The 19,502-nt window shown below is 39.8% G+C and overlaps 1 protein-coding gene and 1 long non-coding RNA gene across 3 annotated transcripts in view; both read right to left on the bottom strand.

The window, feature by feature from the left end:
* mgst2 (microsomal glutathione S-transferase 2) overlaps window positions 1-19,502 on the bottom strand; it is a 48,526-nt gene that overhangs the window by 15,319 nt on the left and 13,705 nt on the right. For both annotated transcript variants that reach the window (XM_069925343.1, XM_069925346.1), the window contains exon 2: window positions 15,831-15,930. In XM_069925343.1, coding sequence (XP_069781444.1) covers window positions 15,831-15,930 — 100 coding nt within the window. The remainder of the gene's footprint in view (window positions 1-15,830; window positions 15,931-19,502) is intronic.
* On the bottom strand, window positions 116-9,874 carry LOC138757666 (uncharacterized). The gene is made up of 3 exons (XR_011353798.1): window positions 9,805-9,874; window positions 2,106-2,151; window positions 116-134 (listed from the first exon to the last, which is right to left on the bottom strand). It is a non-coding gene; the product is annotated as an uncharacterized lncRNA (long non-coding RNA).

The following is a 19,502-nucleotide window of genomic DNA, read 5'->3' on the forward strand; positions in this document are numbered from 1 at the left end:
CAATGTCCCCTAATAAAAATAACATTGGATCAAATGGTAAACTCACTTTTAATACTTGCTCCACAAACAATTAAACTTGTATCCAAAAATTCTTAACATTAGGTCGAAAGAAAGTACCTATCTCTTGTCCATACCTAAAACACAAATCTGAGTAAATTAATTCAAATTTCTTTAATTTCTGAGGGGTTAAATACAATTGATGTAAAAAATATTGTACTAATCTATATCTTACGTTTATAACCTTAGTCATACTATCCTTACACAAATTTCTCCAAACATTTTAGTCTATCTTTCTGTTTAAATTAAGTTCCCATTTCATTTTTGATTTATGAACATCCAACTTAGGCATTAAATTTTGTAATAACTTATACATCTCAGAAATAAACTTATTTGCTTCCTTCTTCCTTAGTAAGCAATCATTCCAAAGCAGATTGTCTAGGTAATTATAAACTACAACCTAATTTTTTCCAATAAATCAAGTTTTAACCTGATAGTCACCAAAAAAAAAAAGTAGTACAGGTACATGATCCTTTAATCGGACATTAAAATCCGGCAAGTGGGGACTGGCAGTCAGGGGAGGCAGCCAAGGGTCTGGTGGCCGGGGGAGGCAGCTAGGCCACTGGAAGGGGGTGGGGGTGGATACAGCAGCACAATTTGGGTGGGCTTTCCGAAATCTGGAAAAATCCGAAATTTGGAACACACTGACCCCAAGGGTTCCGAATAAAGGATCGTGTACCTGTACTAGGAACTTGAAATTTCTCCTTCATTCGATTAAAAGATACAAACTTCCCTGCCTCAAAACAATTTTCACCTTTTTAAATCCCCAACTAATTCCATATCTTTAAAAACTGATTATTTACAGAAAAAGGAAATAGTTTATTTTGATCTTTCCTCTTCCGCCCATCTCATAATCAATTTTATTCCATATTTCAATTAAATGTTTAAAAATTGGTGGATCCTTACCAAATAACAATTTTGAATTCCATTTATAAATAAATTCTGACATAGGCTTCTCATCAATTTTATCCAACTTTGTATTCAACCAAATTGTTCAATGATTGAGATGAATTTAACTTCGTGTAATACTCTCTAAAAGAATCATTTATATCCTGTAGTTTATTGGTAATTTTTGAATTCTTCTTGACACCATTGATGCTTGCTAAGCTAATACCTTATATGCTCATTCTCCTAATTCATAATATTTTTGTTTAGATCTATCTATTAATTTCTCAATCCTATAAGTCTGAAATGAATTATAATGCAATTTTTTATTTATCAATTCTAACCTTTTTTCCCCCAGATGTTTTTTAATTTTTTTCCAAAATTACAATTTCCTTCTCTAATTTATAGACTTCCTTAAGACAATTTTTCTTAATTTTAGTCAAAAAACATTTGGCCTCTTAAATAAGCTTTTAATGCATCCCATAAAACAAAGTTATTATCAACTGAATTAGCATTTGTATCTAAATACATCTGTATTTGACCTCAAAAAAAAAATCACAAAATTCTACATTTTTTTTTAAAATAATGATTAATTAAATCTCCATCTATAAATTTATTCAATTCTATCAGAATTTAAGCATGACATCAATAATAGTGAATGGTCTGATATAATTCTAGGTTTATTTTACATAGTCATCCTTCCTTGTAGATGAGCCAAAATTAAAAAAAAATCTATTCTAGAATAAGAATCAAACCGATAAGATCAAATCAATAATCTCTCTCTTTAGAATTCAAATTCCTCCAAATATCCACCAAATTTAAATCTTCCATTAATTTCAATATTCTGTTAGCCATTTTCATCTTCATTAAATATTTTGTAGATTTATCTAAAATTGGGTCCAAACAGCAATTAAAATCTCCATCAGTTATTATATTTCCATCTACTTGTACCAAATTAAGAAAAATATCTTGAATAAATTTTTCATCGACTCTATTAGGAGCATAGACATTCAAGATTCTGAATAAATTTGACAAATTACCAACATAAATCTACCAACAGGATCAATAACTGTGGATTGCAATTTAAATGGCAAGTTTTTATTAATTAAAATAGCCACTCCTCGTGCTTTTGAATTAAAAGATGAAGCTATAACTTTACCAACCCATTCTCTTCAAGTTTTGATGTTCTTTCTCAGTTAGATGAGTTTCCTGCAAAATAAGCAATATCTATTTGAAAATTCTAAATACAAGCTAAAACTCTTCCTTTCAATTGAATTATTGAGCCCATTCACATTAAGTGCTACAAAATTCAAACCATGTTTAATTTAACTATAATTTATAATTATAATTTCATTCCAAGATGACCAGTCATCCAGTCATGAATTTAACTACAACTATAACTATAATTAACTCTCTTCTCCACCCTGGGTCATTCCAGCTCCACAGCCAACTTTCAAAACACATCATCTCCAAAGATAGAAAGCAACAAAACCCAAATAATAAAATAATAAAAGAAAAAAAAAGTGCTGATTAAGTCAGCACTAACTCCCTTAATTATGAGAAGTGGCTCTCACCACTAGTGGCATGAGGCCTTGTAAGAGGAAAGCAGAAAAAAAATCTGCCTCCCCAGACAGAATATCACAATTTAATTTCAATCAGTCAAGTATGATAAGCTTCTTCAAGGTCTCTTAACTCGATCATCATCAATTTCAACTTGAACCTCAGACACCTGTCTTCCCTTCGATTTTTCTTGATCCCCTTCCATTTGTTGAGACAAATAATATTGCCTTCCATTCTGCTTAATTTCAATATTTTTCATCGACTATATTAGGAGCATACACATTCAAGATTCTGAATAAATTTGACAATTTACCAACATAAATCTACCAACAGGATTGGCAAATTCCAAAGCTTTGGACTCAATAACAAAAAAAAAATTGTACTTGAAATTATCCATAAAAAAAACTAAGAACTGCTACTGCTATATATTTCACAAAACTGACTGCTGGGTTAAATTCTTTTCTTCTTTTGACAATTTCATTACTCAAATCTGCATAGAAGAATACTCTATTATTCTGGATCATTAGAGGGATTTGTTGTTCCTTAGCTTTTTGAACTGCCATTTTCAAAATCATTTCTCTATCTTGGTAACGTAAACATTTGATCAAAATAGAACATGGCAGTTGTCCCGGATATCGTTTTTTCCTTAGAGCTCTCTGTGCTCTATCAAGTTCCAAACCATTTGAAAAATTCTCTGGTCCCAAAATTTCAGGCAGCCAATTTTGAAAAAAAAATATACTAGATTAGTGCCCTCAAAGTCCTCAGGTAGACCAACATTATACTCTTCTACTCTTATTTTCCAACATATCAACTTTTTGCAATAAATATTTTTTCCGAATTTACCGCGCTGTAAAAGAATCTTCTATCTTTTTAACTGTATCTTTACATTCTTCTACCTCCATACAACATTCCTGAAAATCTTCAAATTTTTGAACTTTAATTTTATCACCAGTTACTTTGCCATATCTGTCTTTATTACAGTCATTTCTTCTCTACTAGCTCCCAACTGCATGGTGAAATCTGCTTTCACTTCAGCAAAATTTGCATCCATTTTTTCACTAATTGAATCCATTTTTTTCAAAAATTTTAATCAAAAATCTGTGGATCAAGAGGTTTTGGGGTATCAGAATATAAACCCATTTTAACTTGAATATATTGGTCTCCTCCTCCTTCTGATTCCTCTCCCTGTGATTTTGGCACAAGGCCTCTTCCACTCCTACCTTCTCCTCTTCCTCTGTGGAAGTTGCCAATGGTTGAAATTGCAGACGGGCTTTCCACTTAGCCCTCGTCTGACCTGCAACCATAGAAATCGGGTCCACAGACTCCAACTCGATCACTTCCGCAGTGTGCATGCACAAAGTTCCACGCATGTGCATTGGTTCCGCAGTCAGTTCTGTCCTTTTCTTCCAGGCTCCAGTGCAATCTTCTCCAGCTTCCCGAGAAGGTGGTGCTGGAGTTTGGATTCTTACCAGTAGAGGCTTTGAAGAACGAGGCTGGAGAGGAACCAGGATCGGAGGCAGAGTCTTCAAGGTAGGCCCAGTTTCTTCCATCACAGTAACTTCAGTTTATAGCTGTTGTGTTTTTTTTGCAGTTTGTGTTCTAGATTTTTTGCAGCCATCTTTTAAGACCTCTAGAAGAATTTTTCAATTATTCAATTCTTTTAAAAAATTTAAAAGTCGGATATTAATTAAATTCTGTCAGAAGCATTTTCCACGTCTTCTCCCTATACCATCACACCACTCTCCCAGCAGTGGATGCGTTGACAGCTGTTCTTAGTGTTGAGTAAGTACAGAGTTGTTGAGGTCGTCACTGATAAAAAATTAGACCAAAGTCCACAAAACTTCTCAGTGGGCATAAAAGAGCCCACAGTATCATTTTTGAAAGTTAGACTTAGTATCATGGTGAATATTTATCCCTCTTTCTACTTACCTAAATTAGATTATAAACACATTATTGTTATTGGGAAGAAACAAGCAATATGCACATTAGGTATTACAAAAGAGATATTACAATTTAATCATGGTTTATTGGCCTCAAAGAATTGGGACACAAAAGGCACAACACAAGTCTCATTTTTAATGTGACAAAAGTTTAACTGGGAATGCATTGATTGGCATTTGCATTCAAACATCTTCAGGTCAAGTGTATTGATACAGGTATTCCCTGACACATGGCAATGTTCCATTCTGGATGACTGGTCATCTTGGAACGAACGCATGTTGGAATTGCGTACTGACCTTGTCAGTTGGTCTCCTGGAGTCCATAGACTAAGAAATACAGGTACTAGTGTGGCCATCTTTGTTCCTGTGCGCATACGAGTCTTCAGTAGGCACATGCATAGTGGGTCCATGCACTGAGGTTTGGTCGGCACATGCATGAGAGTTAAGCACCCTAACAATATTGAATTTGTGCCCTTAACTCTCATGCATGTGCCAGCCAAACACCAATACACGTGTTCAAGATGGTCAGACCCAGCCTTCAGACATTGACTAACAAGGCAAGGTCACACAATTTGACTCTTACATGCCCTGTATCCTTGCCATAGTTTGTGAACATAAACCACATAAACGTCATAGTTTTTCTTTTTTAAAAAATTGGTCATATGTGGGGATGGATGCAAGTTGCATAGGTCGCAAGTCGGGGAGTACCTGTAGTACTACAAGGAAGAGAAAGGAGGGGAAAATTGTAGCACTTCCATAATGGTGATGGTTCAGTAATTCACACTGCTACCAGCTGAAGTGGTGATGGGTTCCATTCTGACCTTAAGAAAAATTTGTATAGGCACATGGATAGGAGGGGTAGAGGGCTATGATCTGGGTTCAGATCATTGGGACCAGCCCGACTGATCCCAATGAATAATTCAATATGGATTAGATGGGCTGAAAGATCTGTTTCTATGCTGTAGCCGTTCTATGGTTCTACATTACAGAATGTTCCTTTGTTATTATTTGAAAAAGTTCTAAATATCCAAACTATAAAAATATTCATATCATATTCATCACCTCCACTCCCTAATACTTCCAGCAGATAGTTTTGAGATGGGGCAAAGGAAATAAAACTGCAAGTAAGCTTTAAATTATAACTAGTTTCAGATAAGAACAATATTAAGTCACAGTCAGATGTGACCTTTAAGAATGATAAATTAAATGCATTTCCTTCTGAGAACAGTCCAATCAAAACAGGAATAAAACATGAAAGTGATCCAAGTAAAAACACAACAATGGAGAAACTCAGCAGGTCAAACAGTGTACTTTATGTGGCAAAGATAAAGATAACGCAAGGTATGAGCAAAACAGAGGCAGGTGTCTGAATAAAATGGTGGGGGGTGGGGGTGAGGGAGGGAGGTCACAAATTGAGGTTCGTTCTTGACCTACAGTTATTTTGTGGGACGTTTGTACATTCTCCTTGTGATTGCGCGATAGGTTTTTTCCAGGTACTTTAGTTTCCTCTCACATCCAAAACCCATGTGCTTTGATAGATTAACTGCCCACTATATATTGCCACTTAGAGTGTAAGTGAGTTATGGAATCTGGAGACAATCAATGGAAATGTGGGAATACAAGTTACAAGGAAAGCAAGTGATAGAATGGGATTGTTGTGAGAGCTGGCACAAACTCATTGGGCCAAATGACTTCTAAGGAAAAATGGAAAAACAGCTAGTGGGGAAAGTAGTTCAGCCCGGATACAGCCCCTAACTGCCAACCAATTAGTCTACAACACCAATTGAAATAGTATTGTCCAGAAGTTAGGCAGGATCTAACCAACTACTCTAAATCTTTGTTGCATCTTGCACGATTATCAAAGTTAAATTTCAGATCAATTGTTAGAGTACATACATCACACACACAACCCTGAGATTCTTTTTCTGCAGGCCAGGCAGTACAAGAAACTGTATTCAGTATAAATGATTACATGCTCACACTCTTACAGTTTATTTTATGCATTACCAATTAGTGGCAATTCTGCCATGCCCGCAGGAAAAAGGAATCTCAGGATTGTATGCGAATGTCATGTATATACAATACATCAGAAATCTGAAATCAAGATTCATGCACAAAAGAGAAAAGAAAAATGTAAATAAACTGAATGTGCAATATAGAAAAAAAATTTCAGTAATAAATAATGTGCAAATGAAGAGTTCTTAAATGAGTCTCTGAGTCTGGTTAAGAGTCTGACAGTGGAGGGGTAGCAACTGTTCCCAAGCCTAGTGGTTCAAGTCTTGTAGCACCTATGCCTCTTCCCAATGGCAGCAATGAGAACAGAGCATGTCCTGGGTGGTGTGGATCCTTGATGTTTTCTGCTGCTCTTCGATGGCACTGTTCCATGAAGATTTTCTCATTGATGGGGTAAGTTTTGCCTGTGATGTACTGGGCTGCGTCTACTACCTTTTGCAGGGATTTCCATACCAAGCTGCAATGCAGCCAATCAGCTCCTTTTCCACTGTACATCTGGAAAAGTTTGCCAAGGTTGTCAATGTCATACCTGAGGAAGTAGAAGCACTGACATTCTTTCTTAATGATGACAGGAAAGGTTCTCAGAGATTGCAACTCCCAGGAATTTAAATTTGCTCACCCTGTCCACATCTCATCCCTCAATAATCTCCCTCCTATATGCTGACTCATTGCCCCTTTTTGTACTGTCATGGTCATGTACCCACTTGGATCTGTTGCCATGAGTGTTCATTTGGAGTGACATGCACTGGAGGTGGTGCACATGTGCACCAGCTGCTGTTGGTAACACCCATGGTCAGATTGAGGAGTTGCGATGAAGCGCGTGTGAATAAGCCACGAGGGTGGGGAAGGTGAGTGTGCATGCTGGAACAATAAAGGAGACCACTATAAACAGTTGGAAGAGTGCAATAAAGGAAGGCACACATCAATTTTATGGATGTTAAAACTTAGTCTTTTGTATTGTAGGAATGCAATATTTAAATAAACAACTCACAACAGTGGTATTGTCAGTAAATTTGTAGATGGTGTGGTTATACTGAGGCACACAGTCATTGGTGTAACGTGAGTAGAGCAGGGGGGCCAAGAACACAACCCTGTGGTGTTCTGGTACTGATGGAGATTCCGGAGATGTGCTTACCACTACTTAGAGTATTATCAGTTAAGACAATTCACCCAGGTCCCAAAACACCAAGTTAAATTGAACAAAATTTTATTTGAAGCAGGATCACTGCTACCTTTATTTCTCTCAAAAAATTTGAGTGTTACGCATTTCTCAGCAGCAGTTGTACAAGTACCTTCCGACGGCCATATTATTGCTAAGTCTCTCACCTCTTCCCAAGATGACCAGAGAGCAGCTGTAAGAAAGACTGTCTTGATGGAAAGGGAAGGGAGCTGGGGGAAAGGTGTGTGATCATGCCCCACACAATCATTTACTCTGAAGGAGGTCCCCGTCATGAAGATGCAGGATGATCAGTGAGGAAGAGATCATAGCAGGGCGCACTGACACACTGCACATAAAATTAATAGGCTACAATCATTAATGGAGCAAACAAACAACAAATTTACAAAAATGTGGCTAACAGATGGTGTGAGTATTAAATTGGCCTCAGAATCTGGACCATGTCTTACTGGTGATCTTCTTTTGCTGCTTCTTTGTGACTGTTTGATGGCATTTGTTCTAGCAACATAGGAGGTGCATTTCCAGTTGATAATGGATGAAAGGTTCACTGATATCATTGGTCAGACACGCTACTGCAAATCCAGAACAGCCCTATCAAATTTTCCAATGGTCTTGAATTCACCCAGATCATAATTATCGTTATTTACTTCAGGTAAACAAAAAAAATCAATATTTGCATGCCAAATGCCTGAAAACAGACAAATTGGTCCATTTTTTTGACACGCATGTGTTGAAGAAATTGGCAGAGTGTTAAGCTCAGCTGTGATTGTTCTCCACAGTTAAGCAGCTACATAGAATTTACTGCCGAGACTAATTAATCAAGAATGGACTCAGACAACAGAAAGTTGCCAAGGTTCTGAATACCTTCAAGAGGGAATGCAATAAACATTCATTTATAATTCTGCAATCAAAATTATATCAGAGAGCTCATTCTTAACAGGGAGCAGACGACTTGCGACTTTCCTAGAATGGGTGCAATTTTAGTGGTTTTCTCAAGTGCCAATATCTCCCTATCCTAAAACATACTGTACCCAAGCCAGAGTCATTGGGAACCTAAAGGCTACATGGCTGATTTGGCTACAATTGTGAAATAGTATACTGATTACAAAGATGTAATGCTATCATTCTGACACTTCCCAAGCATTCTCAACATTTTTCTTTTTGGAAGCCTTGATGAAGGGTTCAATCCTAAACGTCAGGTATGTATTTTTATCTTTGCTACATAAAGGACACTGCCTGACCTGCTGAGTTTCTCCCGCATTGCATGTTTTACTTCTCAACTTAAAATCCCTGTTAATTATTCAAATACTCAAAAAAAATTTACAGTTAAAGGTAATCTGATATTAAATTGTGAACAATTGCATCTTGAATTTACAGCTGGGATGCCGGATGGAAACTCAGAAAGAGTGTGATAACAAGGAATGTAATCCCAAACAGTGCAAGGTGATGCCTTTTGAAAAGTCAAATAGAAATCAGATATCTACAGTAAATAGTAGGTTACCATGGATTGTTGATAGGGTCCTTGGGGTTTAAGTTCATAGATCCTCGAGAGATCTAGCAAAGGTAGACAGGGCAAATCACATCGTATGCTTGCCTTCATAGGTCAGAGAATAAAAATTGAGATACAATGTTGCAATTTTTCAGTTAGATACAACTGTGGTCAAGAACAGTTTTGGTTGCTGTTCTATAGAAATTATGTAATTGCACTCGAGATTGCAGAAGAGATTCACCAGGATGATGCCTGTGCTAGAGGACTCTAGTTACGAGGACAGATACGATAGACCCTAATGAAGGAGGCAGAGTTGGGACCTGATAGAAATATATACAATTACAAAAGGCATCAAAACCCAGAGGACATACTTTGCAGGTGCAAGGAAGGAATTTTAAGGGGGATCTGAAGAGAACGTATTTTCTTAGAGTAGTTAATATCTGAAACTTGCTGCCTGAGGACGTGGTGCAATCAAATATGTAGGCAAATGGGATTAATGTAGATAGGGGAAAGAGTCACCATGGACATTCCCTGAAGACACATTTCTGTGCAACTCCATAACTTTTTGCAATTTAGAGAGGATTCGAAAGTCAAGTGACACAAAAAGACTGAATCTCATTTGAGAATAAAATCAAAAAGTTTCATTGGCCAGTTCAGAGCTAATATGATGGAGTAATCCAAACCTTTGAGTTGCTGGTGTTGAAGCATAACAGTTCCTGTCTGTGCGGCGACATGGATACATTCTAGTTCGGCTATCTTAGTAACAGGTCTACAACAGATGTCATCTCACTGGCTCTACACAAAGCCCTGGAACACCTGGACAGCAAAGATACATACATCAGGATGCTCTTTATAGACTACTATTTGACATTTAACACCATCACTCCCTCAAAGCTAATCAGCAAACTCCAGTTCCTGGGACTCAATACCTCACAATGTAATTAAATCCTGGATTTCCTCATCTCCAGGCCACAATCAGGGAGGATTGGCAAGAACATCTCCCACAATCTCTATCGGCACTGGAGCACCACAGGGCTGGGTCCTTCACCTCTTCTTCTACTCACTTTCCACCTACGACTGTGTGGCTCATAGACAATTACACCATCTACAAATTTGCTGGTGATACCACAGCAGTGGGTTATGTTGTCATGTACTTACCTGTGTCAGGAGCGGAGCCTGTCTCTGCTGATATCGTAACCAAAGTAATATCACACATGCACGGGTGAGCTTTGCTGATGGATCTCAGATGCAGGAGGAGAGTGGGAGCATCAGGATCATCCACATGGCAGGAAGTCAAAAAGAAAGATGACTTTATTGTGTGCTAAAGAAACGAGTGAGTGTTATTGTTTGTAAATGGGAGTTAACCAGTGCTGTTACAAATAAATTGTACTTCCTCTTCTGATTTGTCACAGAGGGCAGGAGCCAGGTTGAAGACACATAAGGCGGCTGAAGACATTGGAGCGACGAACAAAGCTCTCTTGCATACAAGAGCTGTGGTCCACAACACAGTGATTGTTCAAATCCATCAACAATGAAAAATGTGACAATAGATCCACTCCTAAAAGGGAATTTGCCACATCTGCAACCATGAAAACCCACCAAAAAGATTTCTAGACCAAAATCCAATGTGAGTGACCTCTGGCCACATGTTTGAATATGAGAATCATTTGACACTGAAAGAGCATGTGTCATAGGAACATAGGAAGTAGGAACAGGAGTAGGCCAAAAATGGCCCATCGAGCCTGCTCCGCCATTCAATACGATCATGGCTGATCTCATTTATGACCTAACTCCACCTACCTGCCTTCTCCCCATATCCCCTAATTCCTCTATCATGTAAAAATTTATCTAACCGAATTTTAAATATGTTTAATGAGGCAGCCTCAACCACTTCCTGGTTAGAGAATTCCAAACATTCACTACTCTCTGGGAAAAACTATTTTTCCTCATCTGTCCTAAATCTACTCCCCCGAATCTTAAAACTGTGTCCTCTCATTTTAGTTTCCCCGGCCAGCTCAAAATACCTTCCTACATCTATCCTATCCATACCCTTCATAATCCTATGTTTCTATAAGATCTCCTCTCATTCTTCTGAACTCGAGCGAATACAATCCGAGATGATTTAATCTTTTATCATAAGTCAACCCCTTCATCCCAGGAATCAACCTAGTAAACCTCCTCTGGACTGTCTCCAAAGCCAGTATATCCTTCCTCAAATATGGAGACCAGAACTGGACACAGTACTCCAGGTGCGGTCTCACCAGTACCTTATACAGTTGCAACATTACCTCCCTACTCCTGAATTCAATTCCTCTAGCAATGAAGGCCAACATTCTATTTGCCTTCTTAATAACCTGCTGCACCTGCAACCTAACTTTTTGCGATTCATGCACAAGCACTCCCAAGTCCCTCTGCACAACAGCATGCTGTAGTTTTACACCCTTTAAATAATATTCAGCTCTTATTTTTCTTGCCAAAGTGGATAACCTCACACTTACTAACATTGTACTCCATCTGCCAGACCTTTGCCCACTCATTCAGCTTAACTATATCCCTCTGCAGACTCTCCACATCCTCATTACAATTTGCTCTTCCACTCAATTTAGTGTCATCCGCAAACTTGGCTACACCACATTTTGTCTCCTCCTCCAAGTCATCAATGTAAATGATGAACAGTTGTGGGCCTAACACTGACCCCTGCGGCACCCCACTTACCACTCTCTGCCAACCTGAAAAACTCCCATTTATCCCAACTCTCTGCCTCCTGTCAGACAACCAATTTTCAATCCAGGCCAATATACTTCCCCAGACTCCACTTTCCTGTAACTTACTGATAAGTCTCTTGTGCGGCACCTTATCAAACGCTTTCTGGAAATCCAAATATACAACATCAACTTGTTCCCCTCTATCTACTGCACCCATTATATCCTCAAAGAATCCTAACAAGTTTGTCAAACAAGATCTTCCCTTTCTAAAACCATGCTGCGTCTGCCTGATTGAACCCTTACATTCCAAAACTTTCACTATTTCATCTTTAATGACGGCTTCAAGCATTTTTCCAACTACAGATGTCAAGCTAATTGGCCGATAATTTCCAGTCTTCTGCCTACATCCCTTAAAAAGTGGCGTGACATTTGCTGTCTTCCAGTCTGCCGGGACCTGCCCAGAATCCAAGGAATTTTGGTACATGACCACCAATGCATCAACTATAACTTCTGCCATTTCCTTCAGAACCCTTGGATGTACATCAGGACCAGGTGATTTGTCTGGTTTTAGTCCCATTAGTTTCTCCATCACTACTTCCTTGGTAACAACTATTTTATCAAGTCCCTCCCCAACATTCGCATCCTTAACTCCGCACTTGGGCATGCTGGACGCGTCTTCCACTGTGAAGACTGACAAAATATTTGTTTAATGCCTCGGCCATTTCCTCATTTTTTGTTACCAGTTTTCCTTTCCATCCTCCAAGGGTCCAATGTTAACTCTGGCCACCCTCTTCTGTTTTATATATTTATAAAATTTTTTTACTTTCTGTTTTTATATTTTGTGCCAATTTACTTTCATAATCCCTTTTCCCATTTCTTATTACCCGCTTTCTAACCCCTTGTTGTCTTAAAGTTTTCCCAATCTTCCAGTTTCCCACTGCTCTTTGCATCTTTGTACACCTGCGCCTTCAATTTTATACTCTCCTTTATTTCCTTTGTTAACCACGGTTGATTTTTCCCTCCCTTCCTGCCCTTTTTCCTGACCAGAATATTTTTTGTTGAGCATCACAAAACATTTCTTTGAAAATCTTCCACTGTTCCTCAACTGTTTCATCAATTAGGTTGTGCTCCCAGTCCACTCTGCCCATTCCTCCCTCATCCTATGGTAATCACCCCTGTTTAAGCATAATATATTAGTTTTAGATCTAACTATTTCCCCTTCCATCTGAATGAGAAATTCAATCATACTATGATCGCTATTTCCCAGATGGTCTCTGACTATTACATCATTTACTCTACCTATCTCATTGCACAACACTAGATCCAGGAGAGCATTTTCTCTTCTGGGTTCCTTAACATGCTGCTCAAGAAAGCTATTGCGAATGCATTCTATGAAGTTCTCTTCCAGACTCCCACGACCAACTTGATTTTCCCAATCTATGTGGAAGTTAAAGTCCCCCATGACTATTGCCGTATCATTATTACATGCCTCACTTGTCTCTCTATTTATTTCCTGTGCCACTAAACTATTGTTATTTGGTGGACGATAGATAACACCCACCAATATTAGGGTGTCTGTCTTCATTCATGGTTGGAGGAACCACACAAATCTCTGCACCAGAATTGACAAGAAATTGAGTACCCAAGAGACAGTCAGCGTACCCATGGTCACCAGTTGCCTCTACTGCCAGGCCTGGTCATTTCCCAGCTGCCATTTGTAAAAGTCACACAGTGGCTGACAGGACCAGGCAACAGCACCAAATCTCCGATGCTTCTGACAAATACGCCACTTTTTGCCTCTACGACGTCCTTGGCCACCATGATTCCACCCAGGTCGATGGAAGGAATTCCATTATGTGCCCAAACCCTGGACTGGTGTCGTCAGTGCCACCTTCAACTGAGCAGGTGCTGGCACTTTACAAGGTGCAGTAAGCAGTAGTTCCGGTTCCATTTTCTCCTGCTGACTGGGGAAATAGCCAGTCCTTCTATCTTCATTGCAGAAGTTGTGTACATAGAGGTCAGCATGATATGCCAACCGATCGAGGGTGGACATTCGAAAAACACTGACCAAACATTCTTGAACGTGACAAGGTAAACATCGAAGCAACTTCAGTTTCCATAAATCACCTTTAACAGGATCTGTTCCAGTTGGCCTGCTCCACCTCCACAACATCTGTGATGGTTGGCCATCGCCTAGGCTGTCAGCAGCTAATAATTGTGCAATAAGAGTCTCCCTAGATAGCTGAATATGCCACAGAATAGCAGCCTTAAGCATGTCATATGGGAGATTGCAGTCCAGATCCACTAAGTCATCCTTCACTTCACAGGCATCTGCTCTGGAAGACGCAGATCTGCAGGAACAGTCAAGGAGGTTAAACTGGAGGATCCCCCTCCTTTTGTTAATAATTCCCCAGTGTGGTTCACGATCCTCAAAGCGCCCTTTTCTACAGAGGCAATCGCTCGGGCTTTCTTGGATTGTTGGATTCCATCTTTTGGTGTTCCGGGCATTATTACAATCCATCAAGGGTCTCAGTTCTGCGAGGCAGAGTATAAGCATCAGTACAAGGGTAATGGATCTCAGATGCAGGAGGAGGAGAGAGAGCGCCAGGATCACCCATGTGGTAGGGAGCCAAAGAAGAAATTTGACTCCATTGTGTGCTAAAGAAACAGGTGAGAGTATTCTTTAATTGTTCATTGACTGGGGAAAATCAGTGCCATACCAGCATAAACAAAGGTGACAAGTCAGCACACAGGAAAGAGATTGAAAACTTGGCTGAATGGTGCACCAACAACAACCTTGCACTCAAAGTCACCAAATCTATGGAGCTGATTGTTAACTTCAGGAAGGAAAAGCCAGGAGGTATACAATATACGATATTGTATCCCCAATGATACATCATTGGGGGATCAGAGGTGGAGAGGGTGAGCACATTCAAGTTCATGGAAGTTAATATTTCAGAGGATCTTTCCTGAACTGAACAAACTAATAGTATGGTGAAGAAAGTACGTCAGTGCCTCTACTTCCTCAGGAGTTTGGCAGAAGTTTGTCATGACATCAGAAACTCCCCCAAATTTCTACAGATGTGTGGTGAGCTGATCAGCTGCATCACGGTCTGGTATGGAAGCACCTATATTCTAGAGCACAAACCCCTCCAAAAGGTAGTAGACGCAGCCCAGGACATCACAGGCAAAACCCTCCCCACCATCAAGAACATCTACAGGGAACGCTGCCATTGGAGAGCAGCAGCAATCATCAAGGATCCACACCACCCAGCACATTATCTGTTCTCGCTTTCTCCATCTTTTAAGAGAAGTAGATGCCACAAGACTCGCATCACATGTTCAGGGACAGCTGCTACCCCTCTCCACGATCAGACTCCTCAACAACAAACTCAATCAGGGACTCATTCAAGGACTCTTACTTGTGCACTTTGATTTTTTTTTCCTCTGTATTACACAGTTTGTTTACAGTTCTTTATTTGTTTCAGTGGTTTTCAAACTGCCCTCCTCAGCTCTCATTCCACCTTAAGTAATCCCTATGCTAATCAGTGTTCTGTGATTAGTAAGGGATTGCTTAAGGTGGTATGTGGGTGGGAAGGTTGAGAACGATTGCTCTGGACCCAATTGTTACTGAAATATTTGGTTTGAGAAAAATTGCCATTGGACCATTTCCTTTGGAGTTATGAAACTATGCACATAACAAGTCAATTAGGTATGATTAAAACAGAGGTTTTCAAATTTTATTTTCTTTCCACTCACATAGCACCTTAAGCAATCCCTTACTAATCACAGAGCACTTACGGCATAGGGATTACCTAAGGTAGAATGAGTTTGCAGGTGCATTTTGAAAACTACTAAGTTACACGTTTACGCTGTGTACAGTTTTATTAATGGTAATTAATAAAATGGTAATTCTGCCTCACCCGCAGAAAAAAGAATCTCAGGGTTGTCTGTGACATCGTACATGTACTCTGACAATAAATCTGAAATCAAAATATACTTACTGTGCACGGAAAATTCTTTCAAAATCAGATGATCCTGTAACTGCTGGTGGCATCACTTTATATTTCATCCTGGCATTTCCTACTTGCTTTGCAAAGTACGCTGCACAGAGAGAAAAAAAAATCAAGAGCATTCAAGAGACTTCTAAAAAAAAATGTGCCTTTGCAACAAGAACTAACAATATTATACTTCCAAGATTTACAATTCTAAATTATACATTGTACCAAAAGTCAAGGTATTTTCATGGTTTACCAACAGATATTACATGACCTATATTTTAAACAGCTCTCGTTTATATGGTGATCCCATACTTAAACACCCATCTCCACCAGTACTGCAGGCAAAAACAGTATCTGAAGGGATTTCAGTAGATGTGGAGCAATGTCTAAAAGATTCACTGTAGTTGTAGGTGGAGTTCACAACTCATGCAGAATACTGATGTGGTGATACTGCAACCCTTCCATTCCAGACATAATCATTCATATTTGCTTTCAAGGTGGCACTCAATTCATGAATTTTTATGGTCCAACATAAGAACTAGACCTCTGCTTAATGACACCTCACCAAGCCAGTATGGCTCTGAACTACAATGAACCCAAGAGAAGAGATTTTCTTTGAAACTGCCTATGAGGGCTACAAGATTCTTCACAAACAGAATCAGATTTTTGTAGATAATGGCTCTACATTGCCAAGCAAACAGAGGTGCTGGAGCGACTCTGCAGGTTGAAGTTCAAACTTATTGTCAGAGAACATGCATGATATCACATACAAGCCTGAGATTCCTTTTCCTGCACACCAGGCAGAATTTCTAATTACCACCAACTGTCAGGGAGCATCCATGGGCAGAAATGGACAGTCAACATCCATAATTCTGAACATAAAATATAATAGAACTAGATACGAGACAGGTCCAAATTGTTGTTATACTTGAATGCATAGCCATAGTTGGGAGATGAGTTGCACTGAAATAAATAGTTATTGGTCTATTGATTGGAGGCAAATGAAAGATAATAAGGTTGGGTCTTTCTGGTCTACTATTCAGTATCACCCAGTATTCACCTCACATACCTTCCTCTCCAAACGAGGCAATTTACCTCATAGCACAGTAAACTGCAGGAATCTAGCACAGCTCTACCCTCTTTTTCACACCACCACCAATTTTGGTAGTGTAGACAATGGAAAGGAGACATAAGCAAGCCTGAACCTGTACTTGCTCTTCCTCATCACCTGTCAAAAAAAAAAGCATACATTCATTCACCAGGTGTCGTCAAATGGCAAACAGAAGCAGGAATCCTGTCGAAACATCTCCCTCCTTCTCCAAGAGTTTATAAACCTCTCAGCTCACTCTTACATCTCTCAAAGATGATTCAGCACAGAGAGGCAATGGCATCAGGTGATTTATCATTGTGGCAAGTGCATAGTTAACTACTGATCCAACCCACAAATAGTCAGGAAAGATAGGGATGCCATTAGTGTGGTCATTGATGTTCTACAGTGGAGCTCACGGTCTTGGCTCCAAGATTGCCACAAAGCAGTCCACATAGGGCATCTAGTGGTTACAGCATCTTACTGCAGCAATTTCTCAACACAAATCCTGAAGAAAACAGCCTGACGCCAAAATCCTAGACACACTCAGTACATTGCATTTCTTGCTTTGGATTTCTTCATGTTTCCAGCAACATTTCATAGAATTCCAGTTGCATAAGAATTCTTAACATAGCGAGAAAGGTGCATCGAAAGGAGAAAGATTATGCTGCCCTGTTGAAAATTTGTAAAAGTTCTTCTGATTTCAACAAAACATTGTCAATATCAGATTTGATGTCAGCTTTTGTAGACAACAATGAAAAATTTGTTAACTTAAAGTCCTTTAGTTACCCATAGCTGCTCTGAAATGTCAAATACAAATTCATACCTGGCTCACACAGCAACAGCCATCTGACTTAATAACATACTTGGCTGCTAGCTATTTCTCTCTGGTTATTTTTTTTTTAAACCCAAATTATTTACTGATTCCATAGTCTGTGAATTAAACAAAAATATTGTTTGGGGTCTATTTTGTTTGAAGCACATCAAATTTCAACATGGTGGATACAACCCATTCATTAGTGGCATAGACTTGTGTAATGGGTACCATCGATTGCATTGATTACTCAAATTTATGCCAATATTGATGCAGCAAAACAACCTCACCGGCTGATCCAAACTAGTACTGCAAAGCCTCACGGACATGGAAGCCCAAGGTTTGAATGCCACATGTTGCTAGTTTTAGACAGCCCTTTGATGTGGCATAGGAGGTTCTTTCATCTGTTGCCTTTTTGTAAGCAACAATCCATTGGTGAAGTCTCTTGGGCACTCTCCAAAGCTTTTGCAAAGACTGTCAGTCCCCCCCATGGGCAAAGCTCCAGTATTTTAAATAAGATCTGTTTTAAAGTGTTTGTATTTGACCCATTCTAACAAATCTTGCCCAATTTATCTGCCAAAACCATATCTATATACTCTGTCACATCTTTCAACATGAAATATTAACCTCCTCCCCCATCCTACTGGGGTCATAGTGTGTCATTACAACAGCTTTTATTATGCAAACCAAACAAGAACCAGACAAGTAACAGAACTACACAGTGAAGTTCATGTGGTCACTCCTTATTCTTCATGTGAGGAATTAATGTATTAATGTTCCCTTAATGAGAGATGGGGTGGGGGGAGGAGGGGGGGGTAAATCAAAGATGATATCACACAAGGCTGTTCTTTGACAGTGTGAAAACCCATCAATTACAAAAATCTGAAAACAAGCCTCTGTTTTGAGATTAAAATCTAGAAATCCAGGACAACAATTAGACGCACCAGCAAAAAACATCATTTATGGTTTTTAGACTGCAATGTCAGGAAAAAAAAAGCAAAAAAATTAACAATTACTGCCCATGTGGTCAATCGCACTGGGCGCCTTTTTAGACTGCGAGCACTGGGCGCCTTTTTAGACTGCGAGCACTGGGCGCCTTTTTAGACTGCGAGCACTGGGCGCCTTTTTAGACTGCGAGCACTGGGCGCCTTTTTAGACTGCGAGCACTGGGCGCCTTTTTAGACTGCGAGCACTGGGCGCCTTTTTAGACTGCGAGCACTGGGCGCCTTTTTAGACTGCGAGCACTGGGCGCCTTTTTAGACTGCGAGCACTGGGCGCCTTTTTAGACTGCGAGCACTGGGCGCCTTTTTAGACTGCGAGCACTGGGCGCCTTTTTAGACTGCGAGCACTGGGCGCCTTTTTAGACTGCGAGCACTGGGCGCCTTTTTAGACTGCGAGCACTGGGCGCCTTTTTAGACTGCGAGCACTGGGCGCCTTTTTAGACTGCGAGCACTGGGCGCCTTTTTAGACTGCGAGCACTGGGCGCCTTTTTAGACTGCGAGCACTGGGCGCCTTTTTAGACTGCGAGCACTGGGCGCCTTTTTAGACTGCGAGCACTGGGCGCCTTTTTAGACTGCGAGCACTGGGCGCCTTTTTAGACTGCGAGCACTGGGCGCCTTTTTAGACTGCGAGCACTGGGCGCCTTTTTAGACTGCGAGCACTGGGCGCCTTTTTAGACTGCGAGCACTGGGCGCCTTTTTAGACTGCGAGCACTGGGCGCCTTTTTAGACTGCGAGCACTGGGCGCCTTTTTAGACTGCGAGCACTGGGCGCCT

Source organism: Narcine bancroftii, chromosome 3 (genome assembly GCF_036971445.1).
Source record: "Narcine bancroftii isolate sNarBan1 chromosome 3, sNarBan1.hap1, whole genome shotgun sequence".
Taxonomy (NCBI): domain Eukaryota; kingdom Metazoa; phylum Chordata; class Chondrichthyes; order Torpediniformes; family Narcinidae; genus Narcine; species Narcine bancroftii.